At 40.1% G+C, this 22,052-nt stretch overlaps 1 protein-coding gene across 10 annotated transcripts in view; it reads right to left on the reverse strand.

The window, feature by feature from the left end:
* Window positions 1–728: 728 nt before the first annotated feature.
* Window positions 729–22,052, reverse strand: part of Glis3 (GLIS family zinc finger 3) — a 429,668-nt gene continuing 408,344 nt past the window's right edge. For all 10 annotated transcript variants that reach the window (XM_063250536.1, XM_063250532.1, XM_013155103.2 and 7 more), the window contains 2 exons: window positions 5,718–5,900; window positions 729–4,878 (listed from right to left, as the gene is read on the reverse strand). In XM_063250536.1, coding sequence (XP_063106606.1) covers window positions 4,742–4,878; window positions 5,718–5,900 — 320 coding nt within the window. In that variant the 3' untranslated portion in view covers window positions 729–4,741. The remainder of the gene's footprint in view (window positions 4,879–5,717; window positions 5,901–22,052) is intronic.

Raw genomic sequence — 22,052 nt, forward strand, 5'->3', positions numbered from 1 at the left:
CAGGAGGAATGGATCTGTGGGATACAGGAACTATGTATACCTCCGACTCTCCAGCTCAGTACCAAACTGCTCTCCAAAGAGGCTGGACCACATCACATTCCTGCCAGTGGCCCCCTCTAGGAAGCTAAGGAGCTCTCCTAAATTTTATCAGTGCTGTTAGTGCTGTTTCCAGCTCTAACTAAATGGTTATCTGTCTTCTCTGAGACCCTGAGGCCTGACAAACACACAGGAGCCATGGTCTCTTCTACTTTGCACCTTCTGTTCAAGTCATTCTCACATCTTAAAAACATAGGACAAAGTGAACTTCCTAAAATGCTTCTGGAGATGGGGTAAGAAGCCAGCCTGTGTAGGAGCTCTGCTTCCTACAGAGGAGTGCAGAGGAAGGTAGCTCAGCATGGCGAGGACATCAGATGGGGACACTGACTCCCGGAAAGAGGTAAAGGTCCTTTTCTCTTCCCCAAGGGAATGGGAGGACTAGAAAGGCCAAGGACTCGGCCCTGGGAAGCTGAGGCTTGTGTCTTTCTCAGCAGGGTTTTGGGAAAATGGGTGCTGGAAAAGCTCCCTCCTGTAACTGCCAGCAGGCAGACACCCGAGTCCCAGCACCTGGGGCACCAAGCACAGAGGGATTTCTGAAGCATGATGGAGCACTATATTGAAAAGGCACAAATAAACCCCAAACCCTAGCACACATTTATCCAGTTTGTGGAGCGGATTAATAGAATAACCAATAAAACATGTATAAAAGCTTTAATTAAATCTGATGAAATAAAGCTTCATGTTTTATTTATGGACACTCCCAACATGTAAAGGATTCAGGGAGACATTCATTTTTACTGCCATTTCGTCTTCATATCTATAATTAAATCCAGGCTGCAGCTCTGGCCCAAAGCAATGAGGCATTTTAAAGCTGGCCTTGGACCCATCCCCCATCTGCTTTTAATTATAATTACCATCCCCAATACATAGGAGGCTGATGGCAAAACAAAACAAAATAATCAAACAAACAAACAAACAATGGCTGGCCGTCGTGTCTTAAAGTGACATGCCGAAGGACTGCAGGCAGGAGGGCGTATCCTGTAGTTCCAGTTTTATTCTGTACCAAGTGCACAATCCCTTCATTTCACTTTGACATAAAAAAGAACTTCATGAAACAAGACAAAATAACTTATGATTATATGAAACATAACTGTGACAAATCACAAAACTATACATATTAATAGAAAAAAGTGTACCTAATTCTTTAAAAGATTTATGACAATAAGCACCAGATGTGCCTCCAGAGGAAAATGGGCCCCATATCCAGTATGATATATGCAGTTCATTGCTCTACGTGAGTGTATAGAAGTATGTACAAAAGCCTGTGTGATTTATGGGAAACAGATTTCCACCCCCCCAAACGCTTTATGTCAGCAACATTACACAGGATGCTTCGCTGTCTGTACAAAATAAATCTCTTCTTTTTTACACTCACCATTTCTCCAATGAGTTTGGTTTTTCTTTCTTTCTTTTTTTTTCTTTACAAAAAAACTGCAGAAATTCCACACCACCAACAAAAAGTGCCATTAAGAAATGCGGCTACAAAACAACATGATAAAACAGTCAAATAAAACACCAAACAAACTGAACAGTTACAGTCACTATTCCCAACACTTCAAGGTGGCTGGAAAGGCAAGGTTCACTGATGGGGAGTTGAACAGTTGTCCCTGTTCAAAACCGGTATTAGTCTACTAGTGTGCTTGACAGCTAGTAATTTTAAAACACCTGAACAAAACCAACACGTTATTATCAGTGGAAACTACGCTGTGATCTGCTAATGGCCTCTTTCTCTGTTTTAGGATCACCTAGGTAATCTGAGGGAAACAAGGGCACAGAAGATACATCATTGGACCAGTAAATATTTAAATGGTGATCAGAGGCTAAATTACAACTGACATCTTCATGTAGTCTCTTTAGGGAATTAAAGACAATGTAGCAAATTAAATGTCCCCTGGGTATACTGACTTTATTTTTAATGTAACAGGATAATTGGCTTGGGGCTGTGTGTTTTCACAAGCTCCTGGAATTTTGATTTTATTTGTTTGTTTCTTTTTAAAGAAGAATGGCAATCTTTGTTTAAATGAAAATGGCTACATGTCAAGACTAAAAAGGTCAGGAAATGAGAGGGAATGATCTTTCGAAGTTTCACGTTTACTGCTGCAAAATAGTAAGACACACAGATCTTCTGTAATGAAGAAGTCAGCAAGGGACACATTTGAATGTCAGAGAAATTCTGGAACTTAAGGATAGCTTTTGGAGTTGGAAGGAATGGGAATGCATCTTGCCTTGAGGTCCTAATCACAAACCTGTGGCATCAGCCCTGTGAGGAGCCCCCTGACAATGAGCATGTCTCGGGGCTGGGCCTTGAAATTCTGTACTGGAGGTGCCACGGACACATGACTCCTCCTCGGATCTCTGCAGGCCAGGTGAGGCAAGGAAGGAGCAGCCTGGCTCACAAGCATCTCCTCTTACCCACAGGGGGAGATGACATCCTAGGTTTCTGCGGTTCAGTTTCTTGCTCTGTTCTCCTTTCTACTTTCCACTTTATCTAAGAAGCCACAGGCAGGGGTGACAACTTCAACTGCAGTGACAACCATGCCTTTTCATGGTTTTCTCCTCCTCACACCAATGAGATGTATTTTGAGTTGCTTGTTACAGTGTCAGTAGTTAAGAACGGACAGTCTCTAAAGACAACAACCTTCCTTTCTTTCTAGCATGTGACAAAGGACATGTAATACATGCTACTGACTGAGCCAGTGTTAGCATGTGCCCTTGCTTAGGTCAAGTAACACAACCCAGAATGTCTGCGAGAACGGTGGTACTTTACACACAGCCTCAGAGCTCACTTGTCAAGGAAGCCAGCCTGGTGTGCTTCCTTCTGTAAAGCAGAGCAGATTTGTGTTACGTTAATTCAGATCTTTCGCAGACATGGAAAGTTGCATTACAGCTTTCCCTAAAACACAGCCTACGAGGCAAGAAAGCTAGATCAACTCAGTGTACTATAAAAATGAAATCCACACTGAGCCCCTCATTCCCCTCGTTCTACTGCTCACTGAATGAACATGGGAATAAGGTGGAACATTTCTGATTTTGGAGCCAGACTAGAAGGACCCATCTGTCACAAAACAAACTGTCACAGGACCCCAAGTCTGACACCAAGCTGTTTAACTGTCTTGCTGAATATTGTAATTATCTCAATTTGATAAGTACAATTGTTCAGAAAAAATATCTTTAAAAGAGAGAAAAGAAGCTATGAAATGTGAGTGCATCAGAATGCTGGAACTGATAGGGGCATTGGCCAAGTTTTATTCCTTTTACCCTAGGACACAAGACCTTTGATCTTTTAACCTGTCAACAGAAATGACTTCTTTAGGCTTGATATAAAATGGTCAAATACTGTGAAAAATTCCAGGCCTTCTAACCAGTTTCAGAAAAAATGGTGTCATTCTTCAGCCCACTTTCTGTGAACCATTCCCTATACTTTCCCTAGAGTTGATACCAGGACACTAATTCAATCAATGAGATGCTGAGAGGAAGTGAAAACAAGGAGGGAGACCATCAGGGCAAGACAGACAGATGAGTGGATACCCTGAAGGAGCTGGGCAGCGGCTGTGCAAAGTAACGGATGCTGAGCATCCTGGGGTTGGTTTTCTGTTGGAACCCACACATATGACCTGCCACGTGTCCCTGTCCCCGTATCTCCCAGAACTTCTTAGGTGGAGTGCCAGAGAGAAAGCAGTGGGCAAACACTTCAAATGGTCTTTTCCTATGAACAACATTTTCAAAGCAGAGTCACTGAGAAGTCAATCCATGAGGGTTCCTGCTGCAGCCCTGGGTACAGGGAGGAGTGTGTGTGTGTGTGTGTGTGTGTGTGTGTGTGTGTGTGTATGCACATGCATGTACATGTGACTGCTTACCCTGTTACCCTCAGATAGCTTTGCGAATGGCAGAACTAACATTCCAGAGATCAGGCCAAGCAGAGTCACAGGTATCAAAAAATGTATATAGCTAGGGTGACTAAAATGGTCATGATTTCTGCCCAAAGAACCAAACCTTAAGTGTGATTTTTTTTTTCCTTTTAAAGCAGATGTAAGTAACAAGTCTCTAAAATGAAAAAAGTAAAGTAGGTTGATACAACAAAAAACCTTCTGTCAGTGTGGGAACACTGACTGTAATTGGTTGGCATGATGACATCTAAGAGAAGGCAGGAAACCCAGGAATTTCTGAGAGCTGAGAACACGCTATGCTTTGGACATGGATTTCCCTCAGTACGCTTGGCTTTGCACCATCTGGAGTTGGGAGAGGCAGCTCACTGTGCTCCAGTAACTGGGCTCTTCTCTCTTTGGAGTTTTCAGCAAGGGTTGTCCCCAAACCACATTTTAATATCCACATCCTTTCATCGGTGTCCTTTGAGGGTTGACAGCCAGGAAGTAACAGGTATCCAGTAAAGTGAGACTCTATCATCCCTTTGAAAAGACAGTCATGCTGGTCACCTGGTCCAGCAAATCCAGCGAGAAAAAGGAGCAAGTGCAAATATTCCTGCAAAGCCAGTTCTGACCATTCAGTCCTGCTTTCCCAAAACACAGTGACATTGCAGGTTTCACTGATTTGGTAACACCCTTCTTCACGCAGCCTGTGATGGTTGAAAACAAAAGCAGCAAGCAACTAAAAGATTCTGGGTGTTCAGCAGAGGTCAGTGGAGCTTTTAGCCTTCGGTATAGACGGAGGAAAGCTGGCTAGGACAGCGGTCCACAGCACTGATCTGTAAGAACGTGGTATCCTCAGGCCCACTGCGAACAGACTCCCCAAAGAGGCTGGAGGAAGCCGAAGGCAAATCATATACTGGAAGAGAAAGAACACAGGAATGTCAAAAAGTAGGCCACGCATCTCCTGGGTGCACAGTGCAGTGGTACACTTCACCAACCAGCAGCCCTCTGGCAGGTCCCTGTGCTCAAGGAACCTAGCAGGGAGGGGGCTGATCAGTAAGCAGCTGCCAAAGCATGACTCAGCACAGCTCACAAATTCAAGGGTAGTAAAGTAAAAGAAGAGTGTTTGAGAGAGGGATGGAAATGGCCTCAAAAGCAGGCGACAGTAAGTCAAAGAAAGAGAATGGGGTTATAAAAGAGATGCAGAAGAAAAGGAGGAACAATCCAGAAGTTTCAAGCACTACAAAGACAGAGGGAGAGGTATGTGAGGTCAAGGATGCTGGGGAAGGTCAGGAGCAAAGCACGGAGGAAAGAGACACGGGGCAGGTCTGGGAAGTTTGACCGTCCTAAGTCAAGGGGGCTTAGATCCCATGTGAAAGGGGAAAGTCTATTCTCCACACAACTGGAAATTGTTGAAACTATTCGAGGAGGAATGTGAGCTGCTTTATCTCTTAGTTTTGGAGGGCAATGCTCAGGGTAGTACGAGGGCAGACAGTAAGGATGAGAGCGGGGAGACTCAGGCAGGCTCTCTGGATGGCTACGGTCACCGTGTGAGAGACAGACAGATCCTGGTGGCTGGAGGAAGCAGGACTGCAGAAGGGCAGGGGAGGAAGGAACAGATGAGACACGTCGGGGAAGATCAACAGATTTGCTAGTTACACGCTGGGTCAAGGCCAGTCCAGGCCAGTCACAGGAACCCATCTTGTCTCTCTGGCCAGTTGGCCTGAATTTCTAAGTCATGGATACCCCACGTACCTGTAATGCCTGAGTGAGTTGAGAAGGCTCTGTGGAAAACATCAAAACCAGCCTGGCCCATAGATGTGGGGACTAGGCAGTCCTCGAAGGAAGGCACCATGTTGCAGGAGCTGCCAGGTGGCATGCTTCTCTGGGATTCTGGGTAATGTGGGGGGCAGAATGTCTGCAGCTGTCCATAAAATCCTGAAATGCAAATGTGATGTTAACCTACTTCAAGGCACAAGGCTATTCCAACCAGTTAGAATCTCACTTGGCCTCAATTCTTATGACAAAATACCTTTATCCCTTAAGATCACCTGCATAGTCTTTCAAATAAGCACCTGAAATGCACTACTTGGGCTGAAGCTCTTTGACCTTAGAGGATTTCAGGGCTTGCTGGCTTGTGACCTTTTTAGTTTGTACCCTAACACCCAAAGCAAAAGGGCTTTAACCTTCACCAGATTCTTTGAAGAGTCCCAGACCCTGACCTTCAGGGACTCTTCCTACTCCAGGCACCACCATCAGGTTTGAATGCATCTCCTTTAATTCCTTTGTCCAATATTCTCTTCTGTTTTCACATTAAGAGGAGAAAAAAAAACCCAGTCAGGGTGCTGTCAGTAAGGGCTGCTTAAATCTTAGAGCAGTATAGATCTATCTACCTAGTCATCATCTTTACAACAGACACACTTCCTTATTATCTTAGGTATGCAGTCTCCAAGAGCTGGATGTACTAGTTTGTTGACTTTTGCAGTAAATGAGAAAACTGTGAATGAATAAATAATGAGAAATGATAAAATATTTCTTAGTACTTGAAAAGAACTGTTGAGTTTATGGTAACCTGATTTCATCCAACCCCTTCAATTTATCCTCATTCAGTATAGTTTTCCTTGGTGGTCAATGTGTCCTTTTCTATGATCCTCCAAAGCTTCCTTGATTCTTTACCTTTTCCTGCTTTCGTCATGCTTCATATCTTTCAATCAATAGATTATTTTCCTGGAATATAATGTGATTTTAAAAACATAATAATGAACTTTTAATTCTACACTTTGGTGCAGAGAAAGCTCTGTTGCTTTCTGAGGCTGCATTTCATTGTGTTTGCTTCTTCAGCTGTGGAAAGTGAAGGTCACTGTCTATTTCACAGGGCTACAGTGAAGAACAAGTGAGTCACTGGACAAGGAAGTCTTGCTGTAATGCTTTAAAGTGCTTTAGAAATGTCAGCTACTATTGATACCACTCTTCTGTGTTTGATGGAAACAAGGAGATTAATAGAGGACATGCTCCAGGATTTTTTCCACAAATATTAAATTATGGAAAACGCAGAACAAATTATTTGGACGTTCAATCTCTGGTTTTGCATGCCTTCCTCCTCCAAAGCTGCTTCTTCCTAAGATGGAAGCCTTTAGGCCGGATTAAAGAAAAGTGACCCACCTATCAATACGAAAGGTGCTGCTTGGGCTGATGAGAGTTTGTTTTCTTCCTCTCTCTGTCTCTCTGTGTGTCTCTGCCTTTCTCTCTCCTCTTATACAGGGGATTTAACCCAGGGTGTTTCTGCTGAGCTAAATCCCAAGCCATGCCTTTTTATTTTGAGACAGGGTCTAATGAAATCACTAAGTCACCCAGGCTGTGCTCAAACTTATGATCCTCTTTCCTGCTTCAGCCTCCCAGAGTGCTGGGATTATTTTTAATTAAAAAAAGGACATGCTGACATGGCCAACCTACAGCCCTTAAAATTCTTCTAATTTCTCACTGGACTCTCTTGGTAACATGTGTGACGCTTGGATCACCCTTGGCTGGGAGGGCTATTCCACAGATGCTATGAACACTACCAAAGCAAGTGTGCTTCCAAAGACACAGAGCGGCCTTTTAGGAAATTATAACACCAAAGAGAAATCATATGCAGATTCACGCACAGGCCACACTCAGAGCAGAAAACAAAATAAAATACCCTTTATGGTATTTAACATAAGTAGTATAAGTACCCTTTATAGTATTTAACATACAGTCAACAGAAAAAAATCCACACAAAGTTTGGGGAAAGATTAAAGGATTGTCTGAGAAAATACATAGGAGAATGGAAAAACGTCTAGCTCTTCTGTTTTTGATTTCCCCAAGACTCGTGAATGCTCTCAACAGGAAAACAGGCAAAGGATCCAAACATACCTCTCAAAAATACTTGATAAATGATCAGCCAATATGAATGGGCTGTCAAGTCTTAAGCTAGCAAAGAAATTCTTAGGGTTACCCTGTGAATGCTAAAGAAGGTACTTGTTCATAGTGCTGTAGACATGGTGAAAAGAATCTTCTTCTTTCCAATTCTTTGGGAAATCATTTGACAACTTGTGTGTAAACGTATACTTCAAGGTGTTTGTATTAATGGGCTTGGAATTTTACTTCCGAGAAATACTTTAAAAGTATATTCTAAAGAACACAAGAAATTCTGCATAATGATAGTCATGCTAGTGCTAATGATTGTAACATGAAACGAAAGAAGAGCAGTGTCCACACATACTGGGAGCATTACATAGGCCATTACAACATTTATAAGACTATTTAACACATGGAAGATCATTATAAGCTTCAGGAATTTTTTAAAGCAAGATACAAAATGGATAGAAGATTTTAAAAAATACTGTAGAATATGTTTGGGTTTCTGTTAGTGCATGTTTGCATTACATGATGATTAAATCCTTGTGATAAATTGGTACACACACATAATACACCTCAACTGGTAATCTGGTGTGGGTGGGGGTTATTTCAACAAAATTTGAAAGCATTTAAGGATTAAGGGCTTTTGCTCCATGAAGGGTACCACAGACCCAGTTAATACACAAACAACAGACTGGGGTTAGGTATTTTTTTCTTGTTAAGATATTGATTGACATCTAAAATATACAGAGAAGACTAACTAATCAATAAGAAAAACACAGCCTTTTCAGTTGGAAAAAGGGTAGGGAATAGAGACAGTTTATATCGGAGGAAACTAAAGAATTAAAGGTTTACCAAGAGATACTCAAATCCATTACCAATCAGAGGAATATAAACTAAAACAACAGTGAGATGTGACTGTTGGACTGGTGAGAAGAGCAGACCAGGAACAGATGAGGCCATGGGTACAGGGAGTGCCACACCATTGGGGTGAGCACAAGCCGGGGCAGTGCTGGGACAGGTTAAGTCTATGCAGACACCATTGAGGCAAGCTCGTAGGTCCTGGTGCACACCTCAGACAAATGCTCACCTGGGTGAAACAGACATGCTCCAGAATGTTCTCGGTGTTTCTGGAGGGGTGAACTGGAGGAAGCCGAGTCCCTCCCTGGTGGAGTGGGCAGGTGCAGTGTGTGAGCTGAACAATTCATCCTGGTTTAACCAGACTTCCTCAGTTCCAAACCTTGAAGTTTGTGTCCCAGGGACCCTCGAAGTCCCAGGCCACCCTACTATATGGTGGCGGTATACCATGGAGTACTATGCAAGACTGAAGGAACTTAACTATGAGTTACAATGAGTTACAGTGAGAAAAGGAGGAAAGAAAAGTATTTCATATATCAAAAAAATTGAATATAAAGGCTAGAATCACTTATGTAAAGCTATATATAGGATAAAATGAAAAAATTACCACATTGATAGCTGTCTTTGAGGGGTTTTTTTTGCCTTTGTATTCTTTTTTGGGGGGTATGGGAAATCAAACTCATGACCTAGTGCTTGACAGTTAGGTGCTTATGCTGGTGAACTAAATCCCCAGCCCTTTTATATTCTTTTTGATTTTATTAGTGGTGAAGACAGAGTAGTCTGGAGTCAGACTTCCTGAGTTCAGATCACAAGTATGTATCAACACATAATCGAATCCTTTGGAGTCTCCGTTTACTAACCTAAAATGGGACTACAAGTAGTAACTACATCTCAATGCGTTATTAGGAAGTTTAAAAGAATTAATGTTTCATATTTTAGAATTTGGTCATAATAATCATATAACTCAGATTTATAACTTAATGATACAATTTATGTTTACTGAATGAGTAAAATTAAAAGTAAAATTATTTTACATTAGTAATGTAATCCTCAAAAATAAGGTAAACTTTATTTTGTAACATATTATACTTCAAAAAAACAAAACAATCTGAAGTATTCTTAAGCCTTTTGGAAACCTGAGCTGTATACCTCTTTGTTTTTAAATTTTATTTTAAAGAGAATAAAAGCAAATGAAACAAAACAGAATAAAGCCAATCAAAACAAAACAATGAGAGCAATACTGAACTTCAAAACAAGGTAACAGAAAATCAACAATAGCTACTACAATACCTCTTGTGTGATTTCTATGTCCTGCACTAACTGAAACACATTTTGATTTCTTCATTTACTCTAATTGGGACACAAATGAGCACAAATCTGAGTAGTCTGAAGGAACTAGAAATCGGAGGGATGTGGTTTGAGGATTCCCTTGGACTGATGTTGAATCTGGGTACCTGTGGTCAGGCACATGTGAACCCAGCATATTCATCAGGAGAAACCAACATGAACGATCGTGGTGGGTCCACTAGAATGCAATGCCTTCGCCCTGAGTAAAACAGACAGTATTTACTATGTGCAGCCTTACACTAGTTCTGTTCAAATTTGTCACCCATAAATTCCCTAGTAGCAGCTCTCAGTGTAATATTATCCTTCCAAGAAGGGGAGACATTTTTCACTGAACTCCCAAAACTTCCCAAATAGGAACACTGATCATTCTGGGACAATGATAGAGACATTCACCGGCCTTTTGTGAAAACCAATTCATTCTCCTTTTCCTCTCTTCTTGCTTGTTTCTGAGACAGAGAAGAAATGTCATATGACTCCAGTATCTGGGTGTTGTGATTTGTATGTCTAAAAGCTTTGGGATGTGGGATAATAGATAATATGCTAAATAACAAACTCAACATTCTGGGCTCCTTCTCTCAGCCTGCATCTCAGCAAGGAAGGAAAGTAAACTATAATTCCTGCCTCTGGGGTATCTTGGCTGATGCAAGAAACTGTTAAAACCAGAATAGCCCTGCAAGCATGTTTTATCACTCTAACAGTCAACCCAAGAAAAGAAAATCTTCTTTACTAAATGCCTCTCTTTATACAACCGGTTAATAAGAATGTCAGTTACACTTGTGTGGATTATTGTGGTCACTCAAATAAGAGTTTTGACATTTTCTCATTCCAGTACTATTTCCATAAAGTTAATGAAATTAAGAAAAAAAATTCCCTTAGGATCTTGCCACACACATAAACTAAGAGAAGTCTAACTCATTTTTTTTGATGAATGGCTCCTGTATTCCAGTGGTTGGATTTCACATAGCAAATCTGGAAAGAATACTACTTCTCGAACCCAAAGCAAAATGAGGCAAGATGTTAACACATTTCATGAGCATAAAACCTAAGAGTAGTGGCAAGGTCAGCCAATCTGTCAGTCGGTCCTTCAATAAACATTATCAAGGGCTGGTTAGGATACCAGTGGAGAAACCAAAAAAAAAAAAAATAAATAAAATGGATGATAATACTTTGTCCTTGAGCGTGCATAATATAGTTGGAGCAAGGCCATATATATTTATTAACAGCCTAAGAATGCACATAGACATAAGTTGGCAAGAAATGTTAGTTGTCACATTAAGTTACAAAATTATCCTTTTTCCACTTTAGAATTTATTATACTTCCAAGAATGGAAGAGGGAAGGAAGTTGCAAATAAACTCATTCTATGTAAGCTGCAGTTCCTGAAGTTCAAGGAGAATCATTCCTCTTAGTCTCAATTTTGAGAAGTGTTCTCCCCTTTTAAAAAAAAAACACATACACTCACAACAATCTTGCTTTCTAATTATAAAAATATTTGGAGGTTATTATAACAACTAGAAAATGTAGATTAAATAAAGAGTGCAAAATTTTCTTTTATTCCCATGACTTAGAAACAGCCACATTCAAAAATGAAATTGTATTTGGTAAAATATGATTACATATTTGTATTCTTTTCACCGAATCAAACAAATGATTACATATTTTATCCTGTTTTCTGTCCTAATATTATCTGCGTTTCTTACACATATCACTGCAAATCATTTTCAAAAAGCTTTTCTTCTCAGTCTGTCATATAAGCTTATTACAGACAGCTAAATTAGGTAGAATAGGTGTCAAGAGTCAGTGCAGAAGATGACAGCACACTGAAACTGTCAGGGAGGTACATTTGTTGAGGGCTAAAGCTCCACACAAAAATAATGACCACACCCACATACTTCCTGTAGGGAAGAATAGCAGTGATTAATATCCTACATAGGTATCAATCACCTCCAAAGAGGTCAGCAAGAGCCACTGACCAACCGCCTCCAGGCAAAGCCCCTCTTCTGTTCCATGTGCACTTGCTTGGTGACTTGCTTCCACATTTGATCCTCATTTAACCAATATTACCTAAGCAATTATAGCCCTGATCTTATTGGCTCCCTCTAGTTTTGCACCCCTCACACCCACCTTGTGATTTCCCATTGGATGCATGTTGCCTAAGTGATTATACTTGTAATCTTGTCATCTGATTATAGTTTTTCTCACCTTGAACCCACTTCTCCTTGTGTCTTTGCTCTACAAAACTCCCTTGAGGAGCGAAGTCCTTGAAACCCTGTCAAGATCCCTTCTGTCTCTCTTAGAAGCTTTCTCTCCCCCAATAAAGTCTGCTCTTAACCTCCGCTGTTTCTGGAATTCATTCTTTGATTTTAGAGAACACAAACCAATACTGGACAGTTAGTAGATTGGGAGTTTCTTTTCCCAGTGTCAAACTTAGTGATAACTCTGTAATGACAGGTAAGACTGGGTGTTCACAGTCACTGTTGCTGCTAGTGGGAACAAAGCAGCCCATGAAACTTGAATGTGGATTTCCTTCCCAGAGGAAAGGAAAGGTAGAGAATGGAGCTGCATGACGCAACAGGAATACCAGAAAGGTAATCTCTAGCAGTGGTGTCTAGTGGAACTGTCCTTGATGACAGAAATGTTCTTTACCTGTGCTGTCCAATACAGTAATAGATACATGTGGTTATCAAACACTTTAAATGTGAGTAGCATGACTACAGAATTGATTTTTACAACTTATTCAATTTTAATTAGTTCAAATTTAAAAGCTATATAAGGCTTCTGGCTGCTGACTGAGACTGTATTACTGAGCAATCTGAATTCCAAGATTTAGTAGAAGTAGTTTCAGGAATGTTGCTGATTAAATTACTGAAAGAAAAATACATGATCCACTAAGAGTTTAAATAAAGACCTGATAAGTTATTTTTAAATTCTGGACATTCAAGACAGGAAATACATTAGACTATTACATCTATCTATAGTCTTACAAATTTACCACTTCAGTCATTGTGGAAGGAATCAGAATATAAGTATATCAATAAGTAAATAATGGTCACTCAACTCCTGTCACTCAAGAAAGTTGTGTATTATTTTAGGTTAAACTGCCAGGGCATTTCAATGCTCTAAAGGAGCTGCTTTTTATTCTGGAAGCAGCAGTGGCGGGAAATATGTTACCCATACTCTACTTTAGATCACGGGCTTAACTCACTAAGCACACGGGAAGTGGCTGGGTCACAGGCAGCTCACCATTTTTGGTGCTGTGTGACAGTCTAGTGGAGAAGGTTCTACCCAGCTCTGTCCACAGGTGGATGGAGGTTTGTGCCATCAGCTCACCCTCCATAAAGCTGCTGTGTCACAATGAACACTTAGTAAGTTTGTTTATGTAGCAGATACCTTGGCAAGACAAAATGTTTGTTCTCTCTTTCGGAAGAACACTCACATTTTGTGTACCAGGGAAAGTACCTGGTGTACGGAACTGAACTGAAATCAGGGCCCTTTCTGGTAGTAGGGTTCGCGTTGATCATGGAGAGGGGCACCTCCACCTCTAGACATTAAGAAAGTCACAGAACTACTTCCTCCTAATTAGGTTTGGAAGGATCTTCCACGATGCTCTTCCGAAGCACAACAGAGAACGATCATCCCTAAGATGCCTTGAGGTCTTCACATGGGAAAACCTCCCAACTCCTGACTGATGTCAGGGATCAATTCAGGGATCCAGGCCAAATACCTTAGTTTTTTTTTTAACTACTATGCAAATCTCAGGAGCCAACTCTTCCTTGGACTTTTAAGAAGAAATGTTGACTGATATGTAATGCCTGCCATTATTTTTATTGTATTTTTACAAAATTGGTGTGTTAATAATATCTACTTATAAGGTAACAACAAAGATAAAAGAGGATTAAAAGAGACCATGCAATGTAAAGGACTGAGTGTATTCCTGCCACATATTTCACACCCTATAAATAGTACCTTTCATTTTTCTTTTCCTAGTCTAATAACGCATGCATCTAAAATTTCTATGCTTTTATGTACTTAAAAACGATTTTGCTAAGTGTTGGCTTAAGTGCTGGGGATACAGGGAAGGACAAAACACACTGTGAGCCCTCTCAGGGTTATACTTTAGTACAGGAAAATAGAATAATAAATATGTAAATGAAAAACTGAATAATATAATTTCATACTACATATGACAGTACAAAGCAAATTTTGTTAAAGAGATACATAGAAATGGAATTCTCTTCCTCATAATACATTCAAGACAGGAATAAAGGAAAATAATGAATTTTTCTAAGGTTGCCTCTGTTTGATCTTACCCTGTCATGATAGGTGCACAGTAACTGGGAGGCCACAGCACAGCCCTGCTGAGGGCCAGCCCTGGAAGAAAGGAATTCTTATTACGATGCTAAATAGTTTATCCCTGCATAGAATAAGCAGATATTGGTGGCAGCCCCTCTGTTGGAAGACCTTTGGTTTTTTGGTAGTATAGCTGTTTGCTAGCCAAACAGAAGGCAGGATACATATTTATAAGTTTTACAACTATTTTTCTACAAAGGCTATAATTTTTGGAGTTATTTGCAGTAATGTGGAGCTTTCGGTCTTTGTCATAGGATTATCCCATATATTGTGATGTGCATGATCCCTAGCAATGAGCAAGTAGGGACAAATCAGAGCTCCAGAGACAGGGACACCTTGGAGATGCACGACTCCGCTTGGCTATTTGAATGACTTCTCCAACACTTTATGGCTGTGGGTAGATTCCTTTACTGCCTAGAAGTCTTTGCCCTGCTTTGATACAGATTTCAATACCTCTTATAAACCAAGACAGGGAACAGAAAGAGGTGTATATGGGAACCTCCCATACTTTCTACAGAATTCTTCTGTGAACATAAAATTCCTCTTATTAAAAATAAAATCTATTAAAAATGGGTGCCATACATGCCTTTACATTACATATCTCTCTATCATATGATTTCCTCACTAAAATGCAGCTTTCATAAAGGTGGAGACCGTGTGCAGTTTGTTTACTACTTTCCTGGCATGCAAAACAGCACCTGGCATATAGTAAGCACTCACTAAAAACCTGAATGAATGAAAGAGTGAATAATAAGGAACTTGGGTTATTTTAATTATAAAGATAAATTGACAAGACTGTACTGGTAACTTTTTTTCTATTTAAACTGTCATATTTAAAAGGGACTAGAAGCCCTTAACTCTGCACAATTAGGGATCATCCCTGGCCAACCCATTTTGATAACTTCGTTCTTTCTATGAAGATTCTGGTTTCACTGAAGCATTGTAAGGAGGAATCAGAGGATAGAGCAAGGAGGGTTTCTGAATACAAGGAATTCTGCTTCCGGGTGAATTTAGCATGCAAGAGAAAGCAAAGGACAAGGATAACAGCCAAGGACTCCTTGTAAGAAGGACTCCTGCTTAGAATAACTCTTCCATTATTCTGGAGGTGGAGAATTTACTTGACTCAAATAACTTCTTCACCGTGATTCAAACACTCCCTGTCTGGGGGAAAGCTCATAATTACCAATTACAGACTCTGAATCACCTCATTCAACCACACTAAGACAGTCTGAATATGAAAATTTTGATGAGAGGAGAGATACTGAGAAAGAGAAAGAGGACAAATGTCCTCGTATTTCTTGGCTTTCTGCATTTCTTTGTCTATGTGTGGATGCCTTTACTCTCTGGGGTCCTGAGACCTGTCTACCTTGAGTACCTTTTGTAATCCAAAATGGGAACTAATGGGAAACAAAGGGGAAAATCATAGTAAATCCTGGAAAAGCCCCTAAAGACCATGAGGATATAGTCTTTAGAGAAGTATCTTTTCAGCCTGACACCAGGTATTCCAACTCTGCTCAGAGAAAGGCCCAGAGTATTAGATTCCTACTGGACACACGGTGCCGTAATGTTAGGACACTTTAAAGATTCCTCTTTATGTAGCCATCTGGTGTTTCTTTCTTGGCAGTAGGTAATTCAAATAAATGTTCCCATTTTACATACAAAGAAATGGAAGCAATGTCGAATGCCTTGTCATCATAACTGTAACTTTATATGATACCATGCAAGTAAAAGCAGAGACCTTGTCCAACCATTTTAGTATTTCTAAATATTTAGATATTCAGAATTATTTATGGAGCTAATCTTCTTAAAATGTTCAGGAGAACTAGAACAACAACTATATAATCACATATCTCACGTCAAGAGCTCTCTGATTGGTAGTTCCTTGCAGGGGCATTTTTTGAGAAAATTTCGATCAGTGTGACACCAACCATTTAGGATTCCATTCTAAGGAAGGAAAAGAGGAACGGGTATTTATTTGGTTGGTGAAATACATTGTCCTCAGATTTACACAGAAAATCTTCCTCTTTATAACACTTTTCAAGTTGAGCATTCCTCAGTTAATGCACAAAGCAACAGAAGTTAAAATAACTTCTCCAAGTTCTCACAGCAACTACATTTCAGAACCAGCATTCAAGTCTTGATCTGTTTGCGGATACAGTTCATGAAAACACTGGGACTGAAGTTCAGGGCCAAATGAACTTAAAACTCTTAGCATTTCTGTTGAGATCCCTTCTTGTCAAATTATAGGCAAAGTTACTCAGACTGAGTGTGCATTTTAGAAAGTACATTCTTAGGCTGAAAAATATTGAATTGATTAGTAAAGTAGATCAAAAGATCTAATCACTGTAAAATGCTAAAAACTCACGAGTAGGAACAGACATTTCAGGAATTTCTTAGGCCACTTTTCTTATTTCTCCATTATTTTATTTCTATTTATTACATGAGCAGTTTGGATCTAAGCTTGATTCCCAGATGATCTGTTTACCAAATGCCTGTCTTTAGATAAATTCTTTTCCTTCATAAGCCTCATTTTCTTTGAAAATGGTACTCATTTTATAATGTTGTGAAAACTATGTATGACAAAAGCATTTAGTGCATTCTCTGGCACCTTAGTACTCTGCAGTAAAGAGGAGCAATTCTGTTATGAGGAAATTAGCTCAGAAAGGTCTAGAAGTTCTATGTAAAAGCACAGGCAGTTCTTAATCAATTTTCCTTACATAACTCACCACCCCTAAGTGTGAAACAATGTGCCCTAAGTGAAATGTCCACAACTTGGTTTTCATTTTTGCCTCTGCTCCTCATCTTAATTATAACATCATCCAGGTCTTCCTCCAAGCTACAGCTTGACTAAGCCTCCTTCCCAGAGGAGGTAGAGAAACTGCCTCTCCATTTTAAAACATAGTCTATAAATGGGGAGCTCCAGCAACAGCTCACAGGCTGTGTTAGGGAGACAGATTTTTCTTAGTGTTGAGAACTGAACCAGCTTGCAAAGCACTGCAGCTATTTACGACTGACATTTAAGCAACCACTCTACTAAGAAAGAGGAAAATAATGGAAATATTAACCCTTAAAATTCAAACTGGACACATTTCTCCTGAGGGAATCCTATGACAGTGATATAAAAGTTGATCTCTGCAACTGCCTAGATCATTTGTCTTTGAATGGACTGTAGCTTGAGGAGTCCTAGTTGGAGAAGTACACCCGACTCCAGCAAGTGGAGTTATCCCTCTATATAGCTTCAGCTGCCACTTGCATGCCACAGAGAAACTCACTCTGAACACTCTGGATGCTCTCTCCGTTTGTGTCCTCACAGCATGTCACCTGATCTGTTGCAAGCTGGTGACAGTACTGGTTTCTAGGAGCTACATTCTGGCTTGGAATTTTCTAACTTATTTCCAGAGAAAAGCAGGGATGAGCTTTAAAAAGGGTTCAAATAAGATGAGAGGGGGCAAGCTTGTTATTAAAAGAGACAATAAGGAAACTGAAAAATGCATAGAGACAGAAAGCATACTCTTAGTTAAAAGATATAATCAATTTTCATTTTAAAACTCCCAAGCCACCCAAAACCCTAGTGTGAGATGGCCTGTGGTTTCCAAATCCTCAGAACGATAGCTGCCAAAGTAAACTAATTGCAATGTGTCTCAGTAATTGCCATGAGCAGACATACAGTTAGAGTAAAATGGTCCAGTGAATCCCGATGGTGAGAATGCACATTTGGAAATTACATAAAATAGAGACTCTTGAAACCCAGAAGCCTGAAGAGTTTGAGAGGGATTCAAATGCCAGCTTCGATACATATTGGCTGTGTGGCCTTGAGGAAACCATACTCCAGCTCAAGGCAAAACCTGCATAGTAGAAGGGCCTGGTTTGCTCAATGCAAGGTACCCAGCAAAGAGGGAAATAGGAAGAAGCCAGGGACAAAATAGCCTTCCAGGACATACCTCAGTGACCTGCCTCCAAACAGGCCCCGCCCTCCACACGTACATTCAGCACACTCATCATTGGATTAATCAGCACCTTGTGGCCCAATTGCCTTCCAAAAGCCCCGCTTTTGAACACACGAGATTCTTGTTAGACATTTTAGATCTGAACCATAATGTGTTCTCTCAGAGTGCAAGATTCCTTATTCATAAGAGAATAATACTCCTGTGGAAGCAGAATCTCCAAAGTACTAGGAAGATGCACAGGGAACCAATGGAAGGGATTCAGTGAAGGTGTGAAGAGCTGGACCTGCAGTCCATCACCTGCTTATTACACCCAAAGATTCAAAAATCCTGGGTGTAAGTATGTTTGGAGGTGAAGGGCAAAAAGGGTAGAGCACTTGGACATTCTGTACCTAACAGTGGTTAGGTTGTAACAGTGGTTATAATGGGTACCTAACCTATTATATGATCTGACATTCCACACTGGTCAAGGCTGATGAGAATGAGTTGGCATTTTTTCATGAATGAGACACATGCTGCTTGTGTATCCCTAACTGAGTAAGGAACATGTGAAACAACAAATATGAAAACATTTTGTCAACAGCGAAACTCGCTGAAAATTCTAGATCACACTGTGTAAAAACCTGGCTCTACTTACCACCCTACTTTCTCTGAGTTTAAGGTAAATGTGCCTATAATTGTATCAAGTTACTTTCCGTATGATCCACACCTACCTCTGACTCGGGGATATTTGGACCTAAAGAAATTTGTGTTCAAAAAAATCCAAAGATTTAGTTCCATGTCTTTGCATGAGGTCATCCTTGTTCTCTATGGCTTTTAAGCTGTGCAGAATTTGTAGGACTTCATGAGGAAAGAAAGGAAAAAGGAACCTGAAAGTATTCACTTCCTTTGGATTATAGCTTATGGGGAACCATGGTGAGTGGCCCAGAATCCTACACATGGGGTTTAGGTAAGAACTTTGCAATAAGGTGGGTACCACCAGCATCAGCTCCATCTTGCCAGGTTTATTAGACTTTTCTCTCCTTTGAAGAAGTCTAACTGAACTATAAGCTCTGGAGGAAGAGCTCAGAATTTGGTGTGTTTAAGATATCTGTTATACTAAAGTCTAAGAGGATCTAAGAACACTGTGAGGTGATCTACAAATACTTGAAAGTTTTTCAAATAAAATTCCAATGGAAAACAAAACAGCAGAGCTCTGATTCCATCTGACATAGGGAAGCAAAGCTCTTTCAATGGGCATCTCTTCCTCTTGCTGGGCCCCAGCCCTTTCAGCTGGACCTTGGAGCCCTCGAATACAGAATGTTCTAAAGTGATATTTAATTACACCCTCAGCAGACATGGTTCATGATGACTGGCTTGCCCATCTTCCCCCCAGAGTCTTTCGCTCATATGTAAAGTCTTAGTCGAGGTAAAATCACATAACCTCATGTGTGTAACTCTGAAGCCCTGGGATCACTGCTGACACAACACAGGTCTTATGGCTTAGATTTCTGTGGTCTAGCTATGATCAACCTCCCACACTGCATCCACTCTACTAACCACTTCACTTCCTTCTTCATTGAATCCAAGTCTGTGATTACACAATTTTCAAACTGACAGTGGGCTTCATCTCATTCTTGCCAGTAATCTAGTAACTTAAATTATTCTCCCCCCAACCCCCTATCTTAACTATAAATCTAGTTAAGATTTAACTATAGTTAAATCTCTACTACATGTTTTTAGACTTCTCCAAAATCCACTGTCCAGAATGTTATTTTGAAATTAAATCTGGGCTTAAGGTAAGAGTACAGATACCTGTATTTGTGAGCTTGAGGTAGGAGAGTGAATTTAATATTGTGAAGCCTGACAAATGTTCCTAGATCTTAAGATTTCTGTTATGTTCTTCCACTGACCATCAGGAAACTGGCCTTTTTATCTTGTGTTGTGGACACTGATTACTAACCAAAGAACCCATTATATGATCTGATATTTTGTTTCACTCTTCTTGCTAACGATCACTTTTCCCCACCACCACTGGTGGTATCACCCTGATGAATTCATCCATTACACATGGTCCTTCTTTTGCTGCTCAGTCTCATTCTACTGTTCACCAAACTCTTGATTTTTAGGTGTGTGTGACACATCTCAAAATGTGTGAAGTATATGGGGCGCAAACAGATGACATGATTCCATGGACCATGAGGAATATTTTCTAACTGTTGAGCTCAGAGGTTCTGCTTGCCAAGAAACATACCTACTAACAAATACTGCATATTATTTAAATAAATACATGTTCAGAACACACAAGGGACTGATGTTTGCTTTCTCCATTTACCATCCAAAGCAGGACCTGGTACTTAGTAGGAATTGAATATTTGAGCATGAATACATGAATGACTGGTTGAATGACACTGTACCTAGAACTCTTGGTGAAAATATTGACGGTGAGAAGGACCAAAACTGAGTTCAAGCATTCTGAATTATGAGCCTTACATACTATTGCTTATCCAAGGTTGAGGAAATGTGACTGATTCCAGCCCTGAATTTCTTTTAAGTGGAGAAAGAAAAATGACGGTGATGAAATATGACATGCTCTGTCCAAGTGATCTGGAGAGTTTTGCTGCTCTGTGAATCACCTTTATCTGCTGGATGCCACCAAACTTGAAGTCAGAAAAAACAGTGAAATGAAAACTGAGCAACTAAATTCATCCACAGAACATTCTATGTTCTTCAAGGAAATTATTTCAACCTCACATAGCTTACTCAATTACTCTCCATCTCTAAACAGGATTAACAATGTATTTCCACCTCTCTTCACAAGATTATAATGAGGGTTTTATGGAAGAGTTTCTACATAGCTACCAGGCCCTGATAAAAATATGCCTATAAGAATAAGTTATAAAGTATATTGTACTATAAATGTAGGTGCCATCACTGCCCTCATTTGTATTGATAAAAATGCTGTATCAGCCCAGATTCTAGAGTCAAAAGACCTTGGATAATTACTGAACTATTCAGACTCCCTAAATAATTTTGCCATAATGACAAGGAAATCTGAGAACTTGCTTTGGGGTATGTGACATGAGGCTGGGTTTGGTGAAGGAATGTGGAAAGGGAGGAGTTGGTGGTTATGCTTAAATGACTCAGAAAAATGCTGAAATGGTTTTACTTCAACACAATTGCCTCTTAGAAGTTCTAGTTCTCAAAAATCTTGCAAAAGACTGAAAAGGAGAATTTAGTCAGAACGGGCTAGTTAAGGAGGGTCAATTCCTATAATACACAGCACTGACAGTGTTTAAGCAAACCAACAGCGCATTCTAAGGGAGCTGGAATAGTTTAGCAATGTGGTACTCAGATAAGATGTTCTCAATGGGAACAGAGTAAGATACTTCTAGGATTCTGTTTTCTGTTTTAACACAGTGTTCTCCCTACTCCTCACCTAGGTAGGTGTTCCTGATACAGAGCCTTTCATTTCCTCCTTTAAGGAAGTGCCTCTCACAAATCTTCACAGTTTCCTCTCCCTCACCAATTGTTTATCATATTTGCAAAGATTATAAATGTGAGCATTATTAGACTCAGGCTGCCTCTAACCACATCAGCACTGAAAAGTTCAACAAACCTCTAAAATAAATGCATAAGAAAAATATTTACTTAGTTTTAAAGGTTCTCATTCACTAGAGGCCAAATTTCGTAAGTTTTAGGTGTAAGAATATTTGGTTTTGAAAAATATCATT

This window comes from Cavia porcellus, unplaced genomic scaffold (assembly GCF_034190915.1).
Source record: "Cavia porcellus strain 051 isolate PalLab524CR breed Dunkin Hartley unplaced genomic scaffold, mCavPor4.1 scaffold_1, whole genome shotgun sequence".
NCBI lineage: Eukaryota > Metazoa > Chordata > Mammalia > Rodentia > Caviidae > Cavia > Cavia porcellus.